The 17,628-nt window shown below is 38.0% G+C and overlaps 1 protein-coding gene across 2 annotated transcripts in view; it reads right to left on the bottom strand.

Annotated features, from left to right (window-relative positions):
• LIN9 (lin-9 DREAM MuvB core complex component) overlaps positions 1–17,628 on the bottom strand; it is an 83,623-nt gene that overhangs the window by 47,466 nt on the left and 18,529 nt on the right. For both annotated transcript variants that reach the window (XM_065936750.1, XM_065936751.1), the window contains exons 5-7: positions 15,948–16,081; positions 14,553–14,678; positions 6,131–6,288 (exon numbers count right to left, since the gene is read on the bottom strand). In XM_065936750.1, the coding sequence (XP_065792822.1) occupies positions 6,131–6,288; positions 14,553–14,678; positions 15,948–16,081 (418 nt within the window). The remainder of the gene's footprint in view (positions 1–6,130; positions 6,289–14,552; positions 14,679–15,947; positions 16,082–17,628) is intronic.

A 17,628-nucleotide genomic window follows, 5' to 3' on the forward strand; every position in this document is an offset into this window, starting at 1 on the left:
CTCCAACAAAGACACCCAGATGGCCAAAAGGCACATGAAAAGATGCTCAAAATTGTTAATTATTAAAGAAGTACAAATCAAAACTGGAATGAAGCACCACATCACACTAGTCAGAATGGTCATCATTAAAAAGTCTACAAATAAAAAATATTGGGAAAAAAAAATATTGGAGGGGGTGTGGAGAAAAGGGAACCCTCATACACTATTGGTGGGAATGTAAATTGGTGTAGCCACTATGGAAAACAGTCTGTAAGTTCCTTAAAAAACAAAAAATAGAGTTATCATATGATCCATCAATCCTACTCCTGGGTATTTATCCAGGAATGAGAAAAACTCTAATCTGAAAAGATACACGCACCCCAGTGTTTATCAGCATTGCAAATAGCAGTATTATTTGCAATAGCCAAGACAGAAGCAACTCAAATGCCCAGCAATAGATGACTGGTTTAAGAAGATATGAACATATATATATATATATATATGTATATATATATATATCATACACACACACACACACACAATGGGATATTACTCAACCATAAAAAAGAATGAAACATTTCCAACAACATGGATGGACTAGAGAATAAAAGTAAGTGAAGTAAGTCAGACAAATTATATGACATCACTTGTATATGGAATCTAAAAAATAATACAAATGAATTTATATACCAAACAGAAACAGATTCACAAACATAAAAAACTTATAGCTACCAAAGGGGAGAGGGAGGTGAGAGGGAGGTGTAAATTAGGGGTACGGAATTAACAAACCACTATACATAAAATAGACAAGCAACAAGGACTTACTGTATAGCACAGGGAACTGTATTCACAAAATTGTTTATTAACTGTACTTCAATTAAAAAAAAAAACCACAACAAGATATCACCTCGCATATGTTAGAATGACTATTATCAAAAAGGCAAGAAATAACAGGGTTGGCAAGGAAGTGGAGAAAAGGAAACCCTCATACACTGTTGGTGAGAATGTAAACAGCTGCAGTCATTATGAAGAAACAGTCCCCTCCAAATTAAGATTAGAACTATCACATGATCTATCGATATCTATCCCACTTGTGTATTTATCCAAAGAATACAAAAATACTAATTCAAAAAGATATATGCACCTCTATGCTCATCACAGTTTTACTTAGAACAGCCAAGATATGGAAATAACCTAAGTGACTATCAATGAATGAATGGAAAAAGATATGCTACACACACAGACACACATACATACTAAATACAGCTCCACTGTAAAAAAAAAAAAAAAGAAAAAGAATAGTGACTACCATAAATGGAATACCATTCAGCCATAAAACAGAGTAGTCGTTACCAGCGGGGAAGGAGTGGGATGGGGGGGGTGGGGGTAAAACAGATAAACGGGGTCACCTATTTGGTGAGAGATAAGAATTACATTTTTTTGTGGTGAGCATGCTACACTGTAAGAAGAAAAAATATACACATGAAACTTATGTTATAAACCAAAGTTACCTCAATAAAAATTAAATTAAAAAAAAAAAAGAAATTCCTTTACCAATTCTCAAAGTACAGCCCACTCCAGCAGTGTCAACACCTGACACTTGGAAACTTCTTAAAATGCAAATTCTCAGGCTCTACCCCTGACTCTCTGAATCAGAAACTCTAGGGCAGGGGCCAGCAATCTGTCCTTTATAAAGCTCTCCAGCTAATCTGATGTACACTAAGGTTTTTGAAGCTTAATATTCTAAGGCTTACAATATCCACTCTTCACTTATTACACTCTACTAATAATTAATACTGCATGCCCTCACAACAAATTTAAGAAACTTGAAACACAACACTTACATTTTATGCATACATTTACCATTTCTGGTGTTCTTACTGTATAGTCAAGGTTCCATTTAGTATCATTTCCCCTCAACCTGAAATTTTCATTTGACGTAACATCTAGGGTTCTTTTCCCATGAGAAGTCAGCAGCTATCTGTATCACTGTTCCTCATATATATTGTTTTCCTAAGATTGCTTTCAAGATTTGCCCCAATTATGGGGTTGTATATACATGTGGGTTGTATGACTTGGGGTTTAGAGTACTAAGGTGTGGTATGTGTGTGTCACTCAGTCATGCCCGACTGTGTGATCCCATGTACGGGAGAGACTGATGGGCTACAGTATTTTTTCAGCCAAAAATACTGGATCGGGTTGCCATTCCCTTTTCCAGGCAATCTTCCCAACCTAGGGATTGACCTCTTGCATCTCCTGTACTGGCAGGCGGATTCTTTACCACTGAGTGACCCGGAAAGCCCAGAGTATTAAAGACCTGTACTTTTTTTTTTTTTTAATTAAATTTGAGTAAAGTGGCCAAAATGGCGGAGTAGGAAAATCTACAGCTCACCTCTTTCCAGTGGCACACCAGAATTATAACTATTACAGAGAAAATATTGATGAGAAAGAGCAGAAGACAAGCAAAGATCTTCTACAACTAAAGACATAAAGGAACCATAACCAGACAAGAAGGAGGGACAGGGGTGCAGTACAGCCAAGAACTATACCTCCACAAGGGTGACCCACACAGGGGAGGGTAATCACAACTGTAGAAGTTCTTCCCAAGGAGCAAGGGATCTGAACTCCACAAACTTCCAGTTGTGGCTCTCCAAACTGGAAGCCCTGCACCGGGAAAACAAACCCCACAACGTCTGCCCTTGAAGGCCAGCAGGGCGTACATTCAGGAGAGCCAGAGGGCTGTGGGAAATAAACTCCATTCTTAAAAGGTGCACACAAAACCTCAGACGTTCTGGGACGCAGTGCAAGAGCAGTAATCCAAGAGGAGCCTTGGTTAGACCCACCTGCTGATCTCGGAGAGCCTCCCTGCGAGGCAGGAGCCAAGTGGAGCTCATCCAGGGGGAAAAGACACTTGTGGCAGGCATTTCTGGAAGCTTGTTCAACCATGACACTGGTGCTGGCAAGCGCCATTTTGCAATCCTCCCTCTAAGGCCCCGCCCACCAGCCTGTCCACACCAGTGCTGGGACACCTCAGGCCAAGCAGCTAGCTGGGCGGGAACACAGCTCCGCCCACCAGCTGGCCAGCAGGGAGTCTCTGAGCCCATAGCCGCTTCAGGACCTGGCCTTCTCCACCAGAGGGCCCAGGACCGACCACTGACACCAACGCACCCCTAGGGCCCTGTAGCCAGGGACTTTGGGACTGGCTCCGCCCACCAGTGAGCTGGCACTAGCCCCAGGACCGAGCCTCACCCATCAGTAGGAGGACACCAGCTCCAGTATCCCTGTCCTGCAGATGGAGAATCCAGGACCCGGCTCCACCTATCAAGGGGTGGGCACCAGCTAGGGGATCTGATGCCCTGTCTCATCCTCCACTTGGTGGACACCAGCCCCAGGACCACCACAGCCCGAGGGCCTGCTATTTCAGGGTGCAGCCCACACACCAGCAGGGCAGCACCAGCCCCAAGACACACTGAGTCCTGGTGCTAGCCACCAGCAGGCTAATACCAGCTCTGGGACACCTTTAGCCCCTCAGCTAGCTGCGCCTGGTGGAAATGCCCCCATCCACCAGTGGTGGGGCACTAGCCCAGGGAATACCAGAGGCTCTGGTCTGCCAACAGCAGGCTGATAGCTGCTACTAGACGCTCTGGACCCCTCAACCAGTAGCCCCAAGATCCAGTTCTGTTGACACAAACTTTGGGATATCCAGACCACACCCCCACGCCCAGACAGCCATGCCAGGAACTGGCCCACCCACCAGCACTAGATCTGGGACCCCAGATCTAGATCTGCAACCACCTACCCCAAACCCAGCTCCACCCACCAGTGGGCCAGCATCAGTCCCAGGACTCCCCACCCCTTTCCGCAACCAGCCACCTGATGACCTAACCCACAGACAGAAGCCCTCCACAAGGCAAAGCCTAGCAACCAACCAGAAGGAGGGTCAGCCACACCTACCAGACTGCCCATAAATAGTCCACCACAACAGAAGGATCCAGGCAGCCCACATAGGGGGCACCCCTAGAGAATACAGCTCTGGTGACCAGAGGGAAGTGAGCTGCTGGGAAGCACAGGAGTTCTTACAAAAGGTCACTTCTCTGAGGCCAGGAAATGTTGTGGGTGTAAGTTAAATCTTTATGACCTACACTTGACTCGTGTGTGTTTGTCTGTGCGTGTGTACACATGTGTGCATGTACACATGCTCAGTTGTGTCCAACTCTTTGAGACCCCATGGACTGTAGGCCACCAGGTTTCTCTGTCCATGGAATTTTCCAGGCAAGAATACTAGAGTAGGTTGCCATTTCCTCCTCCAGGGGATCGTCCTGACCCAGGGATCGAGCCCACATCTCTTGTGTCTCCTGCACTGGCAGGCGGATTCTTTACCAACTGTGCCACCTGGGACGCTATAGTACTCTATGTCAGTTATATCTCAATAAAACTGGAAGAAAAAAAATCAAATCTTTTGTCTTTTTACATGCCACTGTGCCTCTCTTTTTTAAAGAACACTAGTTATATGTTTATTATTTGCTTAATATTGTCCCACAGGTCTCTGAGGCTCTATGAATGTTTTTTCCACTTTTTTCCTCCATGTTTTCACAATGAATCATTTATACTGATTTATTCTGAAGTTCATTGACTCTTTTTGTTGTTTTCAATATGCTTTTAAGACCATTTATACTTTTAATGTTCTATTTGTTTTATATAATTACCATTTATCTACTGTGATATTTCCATTAATTATGACCACATTTACATTTAAGTTCTTGAACACGTTTTATAACATATATTTTGAAACTAATTCCAATATCTGAGTCACCCTAGCATCTAATTCTCTTGTTTGCTTTTGGTCTTAACTATAGAACCTGTTTTTCTATTTCTTCATAGGTTTAGTAATTTTTTATCATATGCTGACACATCCTCTAGACCAAACAGAAAGTTTCAAAAGCTCTAGTAGTTGATTCCTACAAACTTCTTGCATATCTTGATACATCTAGTCTGCCTATTCTGCATTGTAAAAAAATACCTACTTATTGATCCTCTGTAAAACTTTCAGTTCTTATTAAATAATACCACCAGTCCTTAAAATTCTGGAGCAATTAACTTTTACAGATTTCCTAACTGGATCTATGAGTCACTCTGTTCATGTCAGCACTTCTCTGATGAGCAGTTACATTGCAGACTTTGTATATGTACTTATTCATATGGGATTTTTAGAACTGACACATGCTTTCAGGAAAGCTATCTCTTCCTCACTCTATCTCCATCCTCACTCCCAGACTAATTTTGTTAAGGGAGAGATCATATATATCGCCTATAACTTCTGTACATGGTGGGTTATGACTACATGCATTCTTCTCTTTTCCAATTGCATTTCACATGCATGATACAGCCTTTTCCCTGTTGTCTACTTTTCCTCTTCACTACCCATTTCTACCATATAATGAAAAAAGATACCACTCTTATAACCAGGAAAAAATGATATAAACATGTAACAAGGATCCCTTTCCTCCAGAAAATACTCTCTGATTAATCCAATGATTTTTCAAACTTTAACTCTATCTACTCACTGAACATCTTGCTGCTGCTTGTATTACAAAAGTTGTAATTTTAGATTACTAAATTATTAAGAATTAACCTAAATTTGAGATTTTAGTGGCACTTTCCCTCAATGTTGTAACTGAAGTGGTCATATAGAATCACTACCTACAAATTGACAGAATTTACATCTTTACAAAATTTTGAGCAAACTATTCAGTAGGTAGTTTAGTCATTTAGTCATTAGAAATGGAGTATTTCTAAACCCAAAGATCACAAGAACAACAGTGTTTGTGAATTAACCAGGTTAAGACTGGTCAGAAAAGAAAATCAATATAATATAGAAGCAAAAACAAAATTTTAAAAATTTAAACATTACACTTAACTTTAAGTTTCATCTTTGTGGCAGTTTACTTGTGGAAGACACTGTTTTGAAGATATACACTTTTATCCACCTACTTTAAAAAACAGACTTCACAGACGACCATCAGTAACCTCTACAGAATATTGCTACAGAAATATAGTTTAAGCTTTCTAAATGTAAAGTCCATTTGTCTACTAAAAGTTATCTTGGTGAAAAACCACAAGTCAAAATAGTAATAAGCTTATCTTTACCTACCAGTAACTTTGGTTCCAATAACCAAGGGCAAAGGAATCTCATCTGGGAGATCTTTGAATTGTGAAACATCTGCAACTTTCCTTTGTTGTAAGAGCCTTATTTTCTGCCGTTTCTGTTTTAATGCTGATCTTTCTTCCTCAAAAAATGCAGAAGAACATCTAGAATAAATTATAAAAATCATATAAAGTGATAACTGTCCTATATAAAAACTTCAAGTCACACCATCCATATCACTAATCCCTTTATTTCTTTCATTGAGTGCTGTATTTAAAAACGGGTTCTTAAAAATAATTTTCTCCTCACAGTAAATTACCTTTATGTTGTTTTAAAAACAGGACCTTGCAAGATTGAAAGATACATAAGCAGATTGCTTCTTCCTACAAAGCGGAAGGATCTATTGTTCACCATCCTCTGACAAAACTGCATCTGGATCCCAGGTCCTCTCTTAAGAACAAAATTTCAATATTCTATTCAAAAGAACATGATAATTTTCCCTGTGACCTAGTGAGCATATCAATATAGGAATTAAGATGAGACTTGCCACTGTGTAAACTTTTAATCACATCTTCTGTCTTTAAATATGAATATTAAATGTACTCTTATTTTTAGGGCCCATCTTATTTCTATTTTCAAATTCCAGGATGAACCAAAGGTATTTAAACATAGCTTTCATGCCATAGAATATATATCCATAAAACTATCACTACAGTCAAGATAATGAACATATGAAGATATCAATCAGCCTGGATGGGAGGAGAATTTGGGGGAGAATGGATATATGTATATACATGGCTGGGTCCCCTCGCTGTTCATCTGAAACTATCACAACATTGTTAGTTGGTTATACTCCAAGACAAAATTAAAATTTAAAAAAAAAAAAGAAAAGAAGAATGAGCTCTAAAACCATGAAAAGACATGGAGGAACCTGAAATGCATCCTACCAAGTAAATGAAGCCAATCCGAAAAGGTTACACTTTGTGTGATCCCAATATATGACATTCCAGAAAATGTAAGGGTATGAAGACAATGAAAAGATCCATGGTTACCAGCAATTGATGAACTGGTAGAACTTGGAGGATTTTTAGGGCAGTGAAAATACTCTGTGAAATACTGATATTATAATGGTGGCTATGTCACCATTTGTCAAAACCCATAGAATGCACACCACCAAGAGTGAACTCTAATGTAAACTATGGACTTTGGATGATTATCATGTGTTGGTGCAGGTTCATCAACTGTCACAAATGTACCACTCTGATAGAGGATACTAACAATGAGAGGCTACGTATGTGCGGGGAGGGGCAATAAATGGAAAATCTCTGTATCTTCCTCTCAATTTTGTTGCAAATCTAAAACTGCTCTTAAAAAAATAAGTCATAAAAAGAGGGAGGGGGCAGAAACTGCCAGTTTTTTCAAACTGGTTATACCATTTTATACTCCCATCAGCAGTATATAAGAGTTAAAGTTTTCCCACAGATTCACCAACACTTGGCATGCTTAGTCGTGTAAGTTTTTAACACTGGTTTTAATTTGCATTTTCCTAAAGATTAATTATGTTTAATATCCTCTCATTGGTTTATATGATACCTCTATATCACTGATGAATTATCTATTCAAATTTTTTTTTACCAATTTGTTAAATGGGATGTTTGATTCTTTTTATTTTTGAGCTGCGCCACGCGGCATACAGAATCTTAGTTCCCCAACCAGGGATCAAACATGTGCCCTTCTGCAGTGAAAAACGTGGATCCCTAACCAGCGGACCACCAGGGAATTCCCCTGTTTGAGTTTTATAACTGAATTTTCAGAGTTCTTCATACATTCTGGATATAATACACACTTTTGGCAATCGAATTTTATTCAAATAGCATTTTTGTATAGTAAATACATTCATAGGCTTCTAATTTAAAAGGTTCAAAAGGCACTGCAAACTCTAGGGCTTCCCTTGTGGTCAAGTGGTCAAGTGTCTACTTTGCAATGCAGGGGACACTGGTTTGATCTCTGGTCCGGGAAGACACCACGTGCCACAGAGAATCTAGGCCCATGCGCTGCAGCTAGTGAGCCTGCACTCCAGAGCCCGTGCCCTCAGCAAGAGAAGCCACTGCAACCGAGAAGCCTACAAACTGCAAGGAAGAGCCCTCACTCACTGCAACCAGAGAAGGCTTGTGTAGCGATGAAGATCCAGCATAGCCCAAAATAACTAAATGAGATTAAAAAAGAAAACTCTAATATTCTTATCCCTTGGTTTCCTAGTGTCTTCCAGATGATGACAATAAATTTTGTACATGCCCTTTACTGATATTATACTTTAGAAATATACATGCAAGAAATGCTTATGCTTCCTTCCTATTTTTCTCAAATAGCTACAATATGCTCTGTTGTATATTCTGCTTTCTTAAAGTATCTTAGCAGTACATAAGAAACTTTCTCTGATTTTAAATTAAATGATTTCAGTGTTCTCCGATGTTGAGGTATCCTACTTTAATTAATCATTCCTCTATTTATGAACACTTTGGCTTTTTAAAATCTTTTGCTTCTACAAATAGCACTGTACATGTCATTTTATTCATGTATAAGTACTCATAGAAGTACTAGGTCAAAGAGTATGGGAATTCGTAAATTTGACAGGTATTACCAAACTGCCCTCCACAGAGGTTACATAAATTTATTCTCTCACCACCAACAGTGGCTTTTTCACCACGCCATTGCCAACCCAGTATACTCAAACTTTAGGAACTCTATTGTTCTGATAGCTAAAAAACAGTATCTTGGCATACTTTGATTTTGTATTTCTCATTATAAGTAAAATTGAACTCTTTCACCTGTTTAGAAGAGCTACTTCTTTCTCCTTTCTTAGGTACTGTTTGTATAAACAGACATTTTTATTACAGGTTATTTGATATTTTTTACTGATTCGTAAAGATTGAGGGCGGGAGGAGAAGGGGACGACAGAGGATGAGATGGTTGGATGGCATCACCGATTCAATCGACATGAGTTTGAGTAAACTCCGGGAGTTGGTGATGGACAGAGAGGCCTGGTGTGCTGCAGTCCAGGGGTGGCAGAGTCAGACACGACTGAGCGACTGAACTGAACCGATTTGTAGTTCTTCAAGTATTTAGAAATTGATCCTTTGTGGTAAGAATTATAAATATTTCTGTCATTGTCTTTTGACTTTATGGGTTTTTTTGGGGGTGAGCAATGCAAAATGCTTTTTTTTTTTTTAAACAAAATCAAATTTATCAATATTTTCTTTTATGATTCCTAGCTCTGGGGACTATTAAAAAGATCTTCCCCAATTCAAGATTAAGCAAAACTCTCCTACAGGTTCCTCTAGTAGTTTTACTGTTTCATTTTAAAAATCTGAATCTTTGATCCTTTCAACTCTTTTCTGGTGTAAGGTCTGAGGTATAAAATCAACTTGTGTTTTCTTAGATTGCTTCAGAGTGGTCTCAATATCCACTGAACAATAATCTCCTTCTCCCCTCTATGCCTGAGATGCAGTCAGTGTTATTATGTATTAAAATTCTGTGGACATCTTTGATTCAATAAAGATATTCTAACCTTACTGGAGTATAGCTGATTTACAGTGCTGTGTTAATTTCATGGACTTTCTCTCCTTTTTAATTCATCTTTTTATTCAAGTACACTATGACATCATTTTGAGTACATCATTTTGATTATGATCATGTTATATCAGTGCTAATATCTGGTAATACATACTACAACATATGTATGATACTACATAATCTCCCCTCGTTACTTTGTTTCTTCAGAATTTTCCTGGCTCTTCCTGCTTGATTTCTTCTCTTTATGTGAAATTTAGAATGAGTTGGTCTAGTTTTTTTTTTTTTAAAAGGCCTACTGATATTTTCACTGGACTGATTTAGAATGCTGAATATTCTGCACATTTTCTGCTAAGCTCTTTCTTGGATTCTTTTTTTTAAGGATATTTGAAAAAGTGTATTATATCAATAATTTGTAGTGTACATCAGCTTCCTCAAAAAAAGAAAAACTACAAACTTTTGCTGATAATAAAGACTTCATTTAAACTGTTAATCTATCTTGATGAAGTAAAGAACTCTAAGATTCAACAATGTTATGGTAACCCTATTAATAGAGGATAAACTAACAAGAGAAATAATGACAATCAAACTGCAGAATTATAACTAAACAATAAAATAGTGAGTAATACTTCCCTCTGACAATAATTAGAAACAGTGTGGCTCAATTTACTCAAACATGTAAAGTTACAGTAAAAAGCCCTCAAATGGCCTAAAGTAATTACCAAAGACCATAAATTACCTGTGTGAAACGCAATACACATCACATTTTAATTTGTTCTTATAAATGAGGGGAATACTTAAAACAACAGGAGCAGTGACACCTTTTAATACAAGGGATAAAATAAAAATAAACCAGTTCAATGAAAAGTTCTCCTTGAATTTCATTATTATCTATAGAAATCATGTAAACTAAATTCCAGGTCTATTTGTTCAAGTCACTTTATATTTTAAGTCTCCCCTAAATTTTCCTACCATTTAAAATGAAAAACTCTTAAACATGCTTTTACTAGGCTGACAGATCAAACATGAGAACTAATGATATATAGTATATTACAAAATTTCACTCAAAAGTTATGTAAGATTTTCTGATATATTAAGAAAGCATGATAATACTAGAAAAAGGAAAGGTAGTTTCACATGAAAGGTAATTTGAAAAGTAATTCTCAAGAAGTAACATATTGGATATATTCACTTGATTCATTTTTACATAAAGTAAAACATGCATTTGTGGAAAGGATAACAAGTGGATCACTTATTATCTTGAAGTGATAAGAGTTTTTAAAAAGGTAATAATAATGTATGTATAATCTCACAGCTTCATTAAATGCTTGTGAGGGCATCCTTAAATATTTTCTGGAACATAGTGGGGCATCAGTTTCAGTTCAGTCACTCAGTCATGTCCAACTCTTTGCGACCCCATGAACCATAGCATGCTGGCCTCTCTATCCCTCACCAACTCACGGAGATTACCCAAACTCATGTCCATTGAGTCTGTGATGCCATCCAGCCATCTCATCCTCTGTCGTCCCCTTCTCCTCCTGCCCTCAATCTTTCCCAGCATCAGGGTCTTTTCAAATGAGTCAGCTCTTTTCATGAGGTGGCCAAAGTATTGGAGTTTCAGCTTCAGCATCAGTCCTTCCAATGAACACCCAGGACTGATCTCCTTTAGGATGGACTGGTTGGATCTCCTTGCAGTCCAAGGGACTCTCAAGAGTCTTCTCCAACACCACAGTTCAAAAGCATCAATTCTTCAGTGCTCAGCTTTCTTTATAGCCCAACCCTCACATCCATACATGACTACTGGAAAAACCATAGCTTTGACTAGAGGGACCTTTGTTGGCAAAGCAATGTCTCTGCTTTTTAATATGCTGTCTAGGTTGGTCATAACTTTCCTTCCAAGGAGTAAGCGTCTTTTAATTTCATGGCTGCAATCACCATCTGCAGTGACTTTGAAGCCCAGAAAAATAAAGTCGGCCACTGCTTCCACTGTTTCCCCATCTATTTGCCATGAAGTGATGGGACCAGATGCCATGATCTTAGTTTTCTGAATGTTGAGCTTTAAGCCAACCTTTTCACTCTCCTCTTTCACTTTCATCAAGGGGCTCTTTAGTTCTTCTTCACTTTCTGCCATAAGGGTGGTATCACCTGTGTATCTGAGGTTATTGATATTTCTCCCAGCAATCTTGAGTCCAGACTGTGCTTCTTCCAGACCAGTGTTTCTCATGATGTACTCTGCATATAAGTTAAATAAGCAGGGTGACAATATACAGCCTTGACGTACTCCTTTTCCTATCTGGAACCAGTCTGTTGTTCCATGTCCAGTTCTAACTGTTAGTTCTTCACCTGCATACAGGTTTCTCAAGAGGCAGGTCAGATGGTCTGGTATTCCCATCTCTTTCAGAATTTTCCACAGATTATTGTGATCCACACAGTCAAAGGCTTTGGCACAATCAATAAAGCAGAAATAGATGCTTTTCTGGAACTCACTTGCTTTTTTGATGATCCAGCAAATGCTGGCAATTTGATCTCTGGTTCCTCTGCCTTTTCTAAAACCAGCTTGAACATCTGGAAGTTCACAGTTCATGTACTGTTGAAGCCTGGCTTGGAGAATTTTGAGCAGTACTTTGCTAGCGTATGAGTTGCTACCGCAACTGTGCGGTAGTTTGAGCATTCTTTGGCATTGTCCTTCTTTGGGACTGGAATAAAACTGACTTTTTCCAGTTCTGTGACCACTGCTGAGTTTTCCAAATTTGCTGGCATATTGAGTGCAGCACTTTCATAGCATCATCTTTTAGGATTTGAAATAGCTCAACTGGAATTCCATCACCTCCACTAGCTGTGTTTGTAGTGATGCTTCCTAAGGCCCACTTGACTTCACATTCCAGGATGTCTGGCTCTAGGTGAGTAATCACATCATCATGATTATCTGGGTCACGAAGATCTTTTTTGTACAGTTCTTCTGTATATTCTTGCCACCTCTTCTTAATATCTTCTGCTTCTGTTAGATCCATACCATTTCTGTCCTTATTGAGCCTATCTTTGCATGAAATGTTCCCTTGGTATCTCTAATTTTCTTGAAAAGATCTCTAGTCTTTCCCATTCTATTGTTTTCCTCTCTTTCTTTGCACTGATCACTGAGGAAGCCTTTCTTATCTCTCCTTGCTATTCTTTGGAACTCTATATTCAAATGGGTATATCTTTCCCTTTCTCCTTTGCTTTTCACTTCTCTTCTTTTCACAGCTATTTGTAAGGCCTTCTCAGACAGCCATTTTGCTGTTTTGCATTTCTTTTTCTTGGGGATGGTCTTGATCCTTGTCTCCTGTACAGTGTCATGAACCTCCGTCCAAAGTTCATCAGGCACTCTGTCTATCAGATCTAGTCCCTTAAATCTATTTGTCACTTCCACTGTATAATCAAAGGGATTTGATTTAGGTCATACCTGAATGGTCTAGTGGTTTTCCCCACTTTCTTCAATATAAGTCTGAATTTTGCAATAAGGAGTTCATGATCTGAGCCACAGTCAGCTCCTGGTCTTGTTTTTGCTGACTGTATAGAGCTTCTCCATCTTTGGCTGCAAAGAATATAAACAATCTGATTTCCATGTTGGCCATCTGGTGATGTCCATGTGTAGAGTCTTCTCTTGTGTTGTTGGAAGAGGGTGTTTGCTATGACCAGTGCATTCTCTTGGCAAAACTCTATTAGCCTTTGCCCTGCTTCATTCTGTACTCCAAGGCCAAATCTGCCTGTTACTCCAGGTGTTTCTTGACTTCCTACTTTTGCATTCCAGTCCCCTATAATGAAAAGGACATCTTTTTTGGGTGTTAGTTCTAAAAGGTCTTGTAGGTCTTCATAGAACCATTCAACCTCAGCTTTTTCAGTGTTATTGGTCGGGACATATATTTGGATTACCGTGATATTGAATGGTTTGCCTTGGAAACGAAGAGAGATCATTCTGTCGTTTTTGAGACTGCATCCAAGTACTGCATTTCACTCTTTTGTTGACCATGATGACTACTCCCTTTCTTCTAAGGGATTCCTGCCCACAGTAGTAGATATAATGGTCATCTGAGTTAAATTCCCCTATTCCAGTCTGTTTTAGTTTGCATTCCTAGAATGTCAACGTTCACTCTTGCCATCTCCTGTCTGACCACTTCCAATTTGCCTTGATTCATGGATCGAATATTCCAGGTTCCTGTGCAATACTGCTCTTTACAGCACCGGACCTTGCTTCTATCACCAGTCACATCCACAACTGGGTGTTGGTTTTTCTTTGGCTTCATCCCTTCATTTTTTCTGGAGTTATTTCTCCACTGATCTCCAGTAGCATACTGGGCACCTACCGACCTGGGAAGTTCATCTTTTAGTGTCCTATCTTTTTGCCTTTTCATACTGTTCAGAACATGGGGTTCTCAAGGCAAGAATACTGAAGTGGTTTCCCATTCCCTTCTCCAGTGGACCACATTCTGTCAGACCTCTCCACCACGACCTGACCATCTTGGGTGGCCCCACACAGCATGGCTTAGTTTCATTTAGTTAGACAAGACTGTGGTCCATGTGATCAGATTAGCTAGGCTAAGTTTTCTGTGATTGTGATTTCAGTCTGTCTGCCCTCTGATGCCCTCTCTCAGCGCCTACCATCTAACTTGGGTTTCTCTTAGTGAGGCATAGATAATATAAAAAAATTACGTTCAAAGCCTATGATCTGAAGAAAAATGAAATTGTGTATTTAATTACAAGTTGCCTAAGTATAAAAAGCACCTATATTAATGCTGGTCAATAGAATATATTTAACATATAACTAATTATTCTGGAAAGTCATGTTTTGGTATTAGTCTTTTAAACAAAACATTATTTTTACCTCCGTGGTTTCCCCATAAGTCTCCTGATTTTCCCCCATTCCACTCTTGTTAATTTTCTCGTTTTCAAATTAGGAAAAGATTCCTTTAGACACACACAGAAGTCATTGTCACCTTCAAAAAGCGGTCTGTAAAAGAGAAATGGTATTTTGAGTTAATATACAGCTTGAGATATAAAATTCAAAACTTGCATTCCAATTTTGAACATCAATCAATCCCAAGACATCAAACTTTCACTTCTACCCAAAATATATACAAAATGGGCACAAATTCCAAGTGTTAAAATTAAACTAAATAATTTACATTTATAAAACAAATAATGTGTAAAAGTTATTCCAGAGGTACTGTCTGTGCTTGAGATTCCAGGAGACACTGATTTTCATTAAATCTCCTATAGGAGTCTAACCTTTGGGAAGTTATTTTAGCACTATCACTGTATCTGGTGAGGATAAAGAATATAAGCTACAAAGTATCTTTGTCCCAAAGATAATAAATACCATCACCAAGGAGTTCTCTTTGATATTAAATTAGTTTTAGGAAAGGAAGGGACTCTATAAAGAGTCAAATTAGTTCTGAGGAAAGGCAGAACACAGATTATACTAGGACACCCTGAGAGCTCTCTTAATTAAGATAATGAAAAAATTTGTGGACAAAAATAAGACAATTATATTGATGAGTTTGGGAAGCAAGGAACTTAGTCATGACACATGAATGTCTTGGGCTTAAATATGAAGTGTTCATGAGATTAACAAGGTTCAGAGTAGGCAACTGGTAACAACAGAGAGAGGAAATAAAGGTAAGCAGCCAGCAAAGCAAGCACCGCTGACAAGCATGGGCTAGATCCGATTAGACTGCAGTGGATGAGAAATCAGAATCTTTCCTCAACGAATTCTGTTGGTAAATAATTGAATTTCACTGAAATCTCTCACTGTGTTCTACTTAAACACTTACATATAACTAAAAAGTGCATGAATATCATCCCCTAAATAGAGAGACTCTTAAAAATCTTCCTTAATCACTTTTACCATTCATAACTGTTTCTCCACTACCACACTAGCATTTAAAATCTTAAGATTTATAAAACAAGTCCCATTCACTGCAAATAATGGTGCTTTGGTTTCAGGGTATCTCCACTGCCTAGTCTTTGCAAATTATAATATAGAAATTATATTTTCATTTGATTTTTCACAAAAACTTATAACAACTTCTCCAAAAGAGAGGAAGCAAGAAAAGCATGAAAAAAGGAAATAGATCAAACTAGAATGAGGAATAGGAAAAGAAATTCAGGAAAAAAACAGAATCAAAATAGACCTCTAGAAAATGTTGAGGCTTTTAACATGTGAAAACCTTAAACTTCTGATTCAAATGATATTCATGATATGAGCCGTGATACATACTTATCTATATTTGAGTAGAACCACTCATATATGCACCATTTATGTGCTTTGGGAAGCTTGAGTAAATTACGTAATCGAAAACCAATCTTCTGTGAGGCCTTCTTATCTGGTGTTGACATTGTTGCTGTAAATTTCTATACAATAAAAAAAGAGATTAATTACAGTCCCATTAAGTAAAAGTGAACATCCATAACACTGACTACATTTGTAAAAAGGTAAAGATTATGGTTAAGTACTCAAAAAGATTCAACAATATACAAAATAAATTTGCCATTATTTAACAAATACACATTTTGATTATCTTACAAAGTTAAAGTCTCCAGTTTCATAACAAATTTTGACAAGGAGGGTGAAATATTTGCTCCCACCATGCTTACACTACAGCACAATTTCAATTTAGGTATGTAGAAAAAAGGTACTTACAAAAACTATTTCTGCAGTTCTTGGGCTAGAAAAGACCAGTAAGGATTCTGATACAATTGTGAGATTAAGAGAAAGAACATGCAGAAAATACCACTAATTTATATGAATTTTAAAAATGCTGGGAAAGATGTTTTGTATTCATGGGAGAATATTGTTAAAATGTGCATAATACCCAAAGCAATCTACAGATTCAATGCAATCTCTAGTAAAATTTCAATGGCATTTTTCACAGAAACAGAACAAGCAATCCAAAAACTGTTATGAAACCACAAAAAAACCCCTGAGTAGCCAAAGTAATCTTGAGAAAAAAGGACAAAGCCAGAGGCATCACACTCCCTAATCTAATAATATAGATTATATACTATATTACAAATCTATAGTAATCAAAATGTGATAGAACTAGCATAAAAACAGATAGGTTAGGCCAATGGAACAGAACTGAGCCCAGAAATAAATGCACGCAAATATAGTCAATTGATATTTGACAAGGAAACCAAGAATACTCAATTGGGGAAAAGTAGTCTCTTTGGTAAATGGTGTTGGAAATGGTTTTCACAAGCCAAAGAATAAAACTGGCTACCTGTCTTACATCACAAAAATAAACTCAAACAGATTAAAGCCTTATATGTAAATGTAAGACCTGACACTATAAAATTCCTAGAAGAAAATATGGGGGAAAATCTCCTTGACATTGGTCTTGGTGATAATTTTTTTTGGAGATGACACCAAAAGCAAAGACAACAGAAGCAACAATCAACAAGTGGGACTACACCAAACTAAAAAGCTCCTGCACTACAAAAGAAACAATCAACAAAATGAAAAGGCAGGCTACAGAATGGGAGAAAATATTTCCAAATCATATGTCTGACAAGAGGTTAATACCCAAAAAATAGAAGGAACTCATACAAGTCCAGACAAAAAGACAACCTGATTTAAAAATGGGCAGAGGAGTTGAACAGACATTTTTCCAAAGATGACACACAAATGGCAAACGGGTACGTGAAAAGGTGCTCCACATCACTATCAAGGAAATGCCACAGTAAGATATTACTTGACATCTGGAAGAATGACCATTTCCAAAATTAAAGAAATAACAAGTGTTGGAGAGCACGTGGAAAAAAGAGAACCCTTGTAAACTGCTGGTGGAAATGTAAATTGGTGTGGCGAGAAGGCAAAACAGTACGGAGGTTGCTCAAAAAATTAAAAATAGATGTACCGTATAATCCAGCAATTCTAATTCTGGGTGTTTATCCAAAGG

The sequence above is a fragment of the Muntiacus reevesi genome, chromosome 5 (genome assembly GCF_963930625.1).
Source record: "Muntiacus reevesi chromosome 5, mMunRee1.1, whole genome shotgun sequence".
NCBI lineage: Eukaryota > Metazoa > Chordata > Mammalia > Artiodactyla > Cervidae > Muntiacus > Muntiacus reevesi.